Genomic DNA, 7,989 nt, shown 5'->3' with positions numbered 1-7,989 from the left:
AAAAATATCGGTTGAATCTTCATCCAATGTTTTAATTTCCTCAAACGGTTTTACTTTAGCCCTCTAATTTGTCTCACATTTAACCATTTTATTGTTGTATTACTATCAGTTCCACTCAAAGAAGTTCCTAATAATGTATCTGCTGCTTCAAGAGCTCCAATTTCTTTGTTATTTAAACTTTGAAAAGCAAAATTCCATAATCTGGTGAGCAATGGTGCTGTGGAGTTAATATCATTGACCATCGCTTGAGTTTTTGATCGCTCATGTTTCGTTATATATATTGTAACATACCCTGTTAGGGCTGAGGAAGTTTCACCTACATATTGAATATCCACATTCCCTTCCCAAACTGTAAGAATAACAGGATTATAATCATTATAATTCCCTTCATCTTTGGTTCTAGGAAGATCATATAGTTTATTCTTAGACTATATATAAATTTTTTTTTTCACTTTGCAATTTCATCCTATAATACTGACCAAAGTTTTATAGGAAAAAGCTGTTTCTTGTAGTGGTAGTACTGGCACATGACATTTTTTTCTTTTGACTCCAATTATTGACAAAATAACCTGGTTTAATGTTTAATGTTTATATCATATCAATTCATCATAAACAAAAAATTGACTCAATTTGTAATTGTTTGTTATTGTCACAAAAATAGTAGAAGAAGATATTATTATACATGTTAATAGTCTGGAGAATTACATAGGGAATTTTATCACTTTCGTCGTCAGTTCTGTTTCTAGCTTTTAGTCAGTATTAAGCGGTGTCTCAACGCTATAGAAATTTTATGCAAGTTCTTGCAGCAAGATCTTGCACGAAAAAATGGAACATGTTCCATTGGCTGTGATAGTCTTGCAAGGCTTTTTAAGGCCGTTTTCCACCAAAATTCTAGTAATTATCTAATTCTAGTAATAATAGATCTTGCAAGCATTTCTATAGCGTGGAGACACCGCTTTACAGGGCAAAATTCCAGAGCAAAAAAAAAGTTTTTAGGAATGTACCCATGGGGACGTTCCAAAAATCACTCAGAAACCCGGAAGTTCAAGATTGTGATCATAGAAAATTTTGGATATTTTGTTGTAGTAGACATGATTTTTTGTTCATGTATTTTTATAGGCACAAATCAATGAATTATTGTTGTTTAATTATTAAGAATAATTATAAAAATACTTTTCACACCTGTAATAAGTAACAAAAGCAAATGACATATGCAATATGGTTGTTTTTGTTGTCTACAATATCTACAGTAACCTCCAGTTACTTTCAAGTTTATTTTAACTATATTTTTTCGTCTACTGCGCCGCTTCCGGGTTTCCGAGTGATTTTTGGAACCCCATAAAGTTTATGAGAGTTGAAAGTGACCTCTTTTTTCTTTGAAATGAACTAACTTTTTTTATTTAACTCACACCACTGCACAACTGTCGAAACTTTTTTTTTTATTACACAACAATAAATGATAAATTAATGCATTGGCGTCTATAAAAAATTATGTTATAATTATATAATTGAATAATCAATGAATTAATTTTACAATTTTACAATCACTGATTTGATTGATTATAGTGCGCGGAGTAAACGAAGCTTCTTGTTGAGAAAACTAGAGATTCTAGGGTCTCTAGTCTTGTCGCTTATTGTAAACACAGCCGTAAGCGGTTCGCAAGCATAAAGCCTTTGTTATATTGTCATATATATAAAATTTTGCAGTGCATTGCAGTGGTAAATGGTAATAAAAAAAAAAAACAAACCATGGCTCAAGAACCAAAAGTAAGTTTGATTATTAATTATTATTAACAATTACCAAATAGTTATCAATTATAATAAAATAAATAAATAACAGTCGTGAATACAGGAACTTTTAGGTTAAAATAATGAATAAAATTTGTTTTTGTAAGATATCTGTAACAAAAAAATAACATAACCTTCAATTTACTTTCGTTTATAATTATAACATATATTTTTATTATAATATTCATTATTTTAACCTAAAAGTTTATTTATTCACAACTGTTAATTATTAAATACAAGATTATTATTATAATATTAACAATATTGGTACTATTATTATTATCAGGACCTCCTAAGTACACTGACAGCTTATGAGCGTGCTCGTGAAAGAGAGGAAGCATCCCGGGCACGACGCAGAGCTGATCTTGCTCAACGTCACGAGCAAGCTCAAACTAGTCTTTATTTGATTGAAGCAGAAGCCCTTCAAGAAGGCTACGAGATGCCAGCTTCAGCTTTTCGTGGTGTTTATTTTCATGATCCACTTGCTGATAATCGTGATGATAATCGTAGTGATCTTGATGGTGCTGTGGAGCTTGATGATGTTGGAGGTGCTGATGCCATCGATTTTAGAGTTGCTCGTCGGGAAGAAATGTTGAGAGGTGTACCAGTCGGTGGTATTGCTGGTGGTGCTCATAATGTTCATGGTGTTTTTGCTGCTGGTGGTGCTGGGGCTGGACGTGGTAATGGTGGTACTCTTGGAGGTCGTGCTGGAGGTGTCATTCTTGGTCAGATGCCAGTCAACGAGTTTGAAAGTTCCAGGTAAATAAATAAATAACAATAAACTACTAAATTAATCAACAATATAATAAAAAAAATAACAATAACGACGATAAACTATTATAATAACAACAACAATAACAACAATATAATAAAAAAATGATAACAACAATAAACTATAAATTTTTATTACACTGTTTTAGGTACTGGCGAAAGCAGTACTTCCAATCAATACTTGGTGGTGGTGGTAATCGAGGACCAGGAAATAACACCGGGAGACGAGGACGAGAACAAGGACGACAAGGTAGACAAGGTGGTAGACAAGGTGGTCGAAATGGACCCGCCAATGTCTTCTATTTGGGACAATAAATAAACCAAACTATAAAAAAGTCTTAATTAAAAAAAAAAAAAAAAAGGGATAAAAAAAGGGGTGATACGAAAGTACAAATTTAATTTAAAAAAAAAAATATATTATTAATTATAATGATAAATAAAAAATAATATAATAAATATTATTGTTAAACAAAATATTATACTTAATAATAAAAATTAAAAAAAAAAACGTACTGATAAAATAACCTAATATTAAAATAATTAAGACTTAATAAAAATAACTTGAATTAAAACATTTAAAAAAATTTGTTGTCAATTTCTTAATAATTTATTTTTCATGACAATTGGTGTTTTTATGTAATTTGTAAATTTGGCTGATTATTTGAAATTCCTTGTGCAAGATTTAATACACATATTGTTTCTGAACAATCAGCTCATTTAAATTAAAATTTATCAGTTATAATAGCAATACCATCAAATATTGTTTGTGTTGTAAATTTTTGTTTATTATTTATATCATTATTTTTAACAACACATGGAATACTATGTGGCATAAAATTATTTAATGTATTTATTTATTTATTTATTTATTTAAAAATATTCCAACAGTCTTACGACTCATTACAGGAAATTTCCTAGTATCTAGTTTACATTTATAATTTCACTTTTATTATTATTATCTATCATTCATGTGTGTGTAATTTTTATTATTTTATTTAAAATTGTTTAGAATACTCTTGATGGTTATTTTATCAATGTTATTTACATAGTCTATTTTATTATTTGACTTTTTATACACCCAGTTTACAGCCTCAATCATTCTGGTGATTGGAGAGGATGTATCAAATTTACATTTACTCAATGGTGGATATAATGGAATATAATTCCTGTTTCCCCCAAGTATTGCTAGCTGAGGTATTATATTGTTAATTTCTATACAATCAACAATACCTACTATAATTTTTAAACAATAAATTGCATTTATACATTTTCTTCGATCTTCTAGTGTGTGAAATCCTGTTTCACTGAGTAATATTTCATAATCAGTACTTCTATCAGGATACGTTCCTGTTGTTTTATATAGAAGGAATTTCAAGAAGTTTTCTTGTACTTTTTCAATATTTTGGATTTGATAATTGTAATATGGTACCCATGCAGGTGTAGCATACTCCAATTTTGGCCTCACATACGTACAATATAATTGTTTTATTGTTTCTATGTTTTTAAAATTTTTTGTTGCTCTTTTTATAAATCCCAATGTTTTTACTGCTGATGTCACCACCCTCTCTGTCTGAGGAACAAATGTGAGTCTATCATCAAACACGACGCCTAAATCCTGACAATTTTTTTCTCTTTTGATAATCATATCGTGTACCATGTATTGATAAACAATTTTGTTATTTTTTTTGCCTCTATATGTATTTGTTTTAAATTTATCAAAATTGAATTTTAAACCTTTTTCTTCACTTAATGTTACAATTTGATTAAGGGTATGTAACATACTTTAAAATGTTATAACAGCAGTACTTCTATCCATAACATCAATAATTTCAATTAACATTTCAATTGATGCTTTACAAATATATTGAGCATTTATTTGTTCTTAATCCATTGCATCTTTCAAAGCATAACATACCCTTTGTACTGGTTGACATGTTACATCAAATAATTTATCAATAAATATTTTAGCACAATCATTTTGCATTAATTCACGTTTCATTAATGAACCTATTGGTGTTATCATAAGTGCAATATTTTGATGATTAAATTTATGTCCATGTGGCATTTCAAATGGTCTTAATGTTTGTAATTTTTTCATATATATATTAATGCTAATCTAGTAGATCTTAATAAATCAATAATTTTATTTTTTTTGATTTAACTGATTTATTTGTTCATCAACTTGGTTTGAATAAATACAATAATAGAACAGATAATACTGTTTATCGTGTAATATTAAAAAAAAACATTTTTTACAGGCAAAAAATAGAGCTTAGGGACGAAACTTTTGGTTGATATGATACGTATCGTTCTCCCTTAATCTTTCATTATGGCGCTTTGAATTTTTATCAAATATTTTTTTATAACACCATGCAGAGAAAGAAAATATTTTGCTGATAAATCTTGTGTTCGTAGTTGAGTTGGTTGTGGCAGAGAAATAAAATGAGACTATGATTTTCTCAGCAGTTTATTTATGTAGAAGAATTGGTAAATTAACGTTTATTAAAAATAGTAGAATGTTATTAGCTTGTATAATCAGCTTCTGCGCATAAGAATCAGCAATAAAACAACATCCGTGAACATGATTCTAAGCCTCGTTATCATGAGCAATATTTAAATTGAACTTATCATGACAATCATGATTTTAAATGATTTATTCTTGGATTTTTTTTTGGTTCTTAGATGATTGCGAGAGTTTTTATGGAGATCCCACTGACATTAAGACATATATTACGTAAAATTTGCTAAGCTTTTCGAAAAAAATTTTTTCAAAATGATCAATGTATGCGCACTTCCATAAAAATCGATTTTTAGAAAAAAAAGTGAACTTTGAATAGTTTAGAAATGTTTTGGAAAAAAAAAAATATTTTTTTTGAAAAGCTGACCTTTTTTTACATAAAAAATGATTCATCATAAAAATTTTTTTATTGCAAGAAATATCAATTAAAATTGATTATAAAAAAAATTTTTTTGCAAAATCGTAAAATACCCCATATAATAGTGGCTAAAATAAAGCTAGGAAAAATCTGAAAAAATTCACAGACATATATCTCGATATAAGCTACAAAATATATAAAACTCAAAGTGATCGCAGGTAGTGACGCACGAACCGTTGATCATAATTGGTAGACATAGCCATATATTTAATATATTTATATATATGGGTAAAAAATAAACGAAAAGAAGAACAAGTTTAAAATAAAGAAACACATTTAAATTGACATACCTACAAATTCCAATATTACGTTTAGACATTTTTTTGTCATTGAATTTGACAAAAATATTTTTAAAAGCCGATGACAATATTTACCACCTGTCATTTGCTCATCGAAATAAATTTTCTTATTCAAGTCTTCAATATAATTGTCATGAGTTGCTTCAAATAATAATGATACAGCACTTGTACTTTCTTCAATATTATTGTCATGAGTTGCTTAAAAAAATGATGATACACCGCTTGTACTTTCTTCAATATTATTGTCATGAGTTTCTTCAAAAAATGATGAGATTCTACTTGAATTTAAACTGTCGTCAATGAATTCATTTTGGATGTCCATGGGATCATGCAAGTTACGATTAAATTTTTTATATTTACGGAGTCTGAAAAACTAGTTGTGTTATGACTTCTGGCTTTTTGTACTCGAGAAATAGTATTACGTGGAATATTCATCTAGAAATACGAAATAAAATTGAAAATAAAAATTTATGATGAAAGATATAAGTATACTACTGATTTCCAATTTTATTTAAAAATTTCATACATATTGTGATCGTAGATAATTCCTGTATTTACCCATTATTTCGTTTCAAAACACGTTAAACACATAAGTATTTTATTCATTTATTTTTATTATAAACAATTTTATATATATATATATATTTTATACATGATCCATTATTCATTGTTACTATGATAATGGATATAAAGTGATGACTGTTGCTATAGGGCTCAAAATGAACAAACTCTTTTAATTATTTATTTTCCTGCGTTCATTTTTTTTTCTCTTTTTTTTCACTCGTTTTTTATATGAAAAAATTAATTTCGTTGTATATTTTTTTTATATAAAAAAATTAATTCATTGGATATTTTTTTATTTATTTTTTTCACTTCTTTTTATTTATAAAAATTATTAAAAAAAAAATTTTATTTGAAAACAAAAATATATAAGTGTAAAATATATCAAGAGGCACGGTAGTGCCTCGAGTCAAGTATGAGAAAGAAAGTATGTGTGTCGATAAGAATATATGTGTGAGATGAGATTAACTACTACTACCGTGCCTTATTATACATCAAATATTTTGTCCCCTTCCATCGCGAATCCATTAGAAATTTAATTAAAATATGATAGACTCAAATGAGGATGCTGAGGTTTGGTAATGATCCCATAAATCGATGTCAAGCTTTTTTTTGAAAAAAAAAAATCATATTTTTCCGTTTCGGTAATATATATTTAAAGCATAATTGATATTTACGGTCTTTTCGTTTTTATCAAATCGACTACATTTTGTTCGTTCAGTTGGTATGGTATAAAACTTTACAAGGGTGTTGCCATATTGGTTGCACTGCAGAATTTTATTTTTTATTATTTTTCATAACCTCCAAAATACGTCGTTGAACTCTCACGTCAAACGTCAAAAAAAAAAAAATATATTATATATATACTATATAATAAAAACTGATTTATTCACTGATTAAAAACTGTAAAAATATAATAATTGCTTGCAATATATTTAACTTATTACGAAATGATGATTTATCAGTATCAGTGAAAATGACATACACATCATTACTTGTTGATGTTATTGATCACAAAATTGGACGTCAATGGATGATAAAAAATACAGGTAAATATTAAAAATATAAATATTAATTTAACAATTATATGAATTTTAATTTTTAATCATCAGGTATTTGAATTGATATGGTTAAATATTCTAAATTAAATCCTAGAATGTATGTAACAAGAGAAACTCAAAGATTCATCTACACAATGTTGGCTAAAGAATCTCAAGATAAAGTTTTTTGTAAAATACAATAACTGCAATATTCAACTGTAAAAATATAGTTGCAATAAGTGAGCCAGTTATAAATAATAAATTTAATATAGTAATTTACATGGTATTGATTTAAGTGATGTATATGCACTGTAAAAATTTTTAGTTGAAATTAAGACAAAAATTTCTGCAAAATAGAAATTTTTATCTAGGAAAAAGAAACGTTTGAAAGAAACAAAAAACGGTTTGATTGAAGAAAAAATATGTCTTCTTGAAAACAAAAAATTCTCGACTATATATTTTTAGGTTCAATTCGAGTATTAGAAACTTTAAATACAGTAAAAATAAATTTATTTCAAACGACTAATATCCTTCATTTGAAACAATTGCAGGAATTGAATTAATTTTTTTTTTTCTTATTTAATAAATATATTT

The 7,989-nt window shown here is 27.3% G+C and overlaps 1 protein-coding gene across 1 annotated transcript; it reads left to right on the top strand.

The window, feature by feature from the left end:
* Positions 1 to 1,749: 1,749 nt before the first annotated feature.
* Positions 1,750 to 2,874, top strand: LOC122853873 (heterogeneous nuclear ribonucleoprotein A1, A2/B1 homolog). Its single transcript, XM_044154284.1, has 3 exons — positions 1,750 to 1,767; positions 2,075 to 2,547; positions 2,709 to 2,874. Exons 1-3 carry the CDS (start codon positions 1,750 to 1,752, stop codon positions 2,872 to 2,874), a joined length of 657 nt encoding a protein of 218 aa, XP_044010219.1.
* Positions 2,875 to 7,989: the final 5,115 nt, after the last annotated feature.

This window comes from Aphidius gifuensis, linkage group LG4, assembly GCF_014905175.1.
Source record: "Aphidius gifuensis isolate YNYX2018 linkage group LG4, ASM1490517v1, whole genome shotgun sequence".
NCBI lineage: Eukaryota > Metazoa > Arthropoda > Insecta > Hymenoptera > Braconidae > Aphidius > Aphidius gifuensis.
The sequence above is the reverse complement of the archived record's forward strand: the minus strand, read 5'-3'. Positions and strand labels throughout refer to the sequence as shown.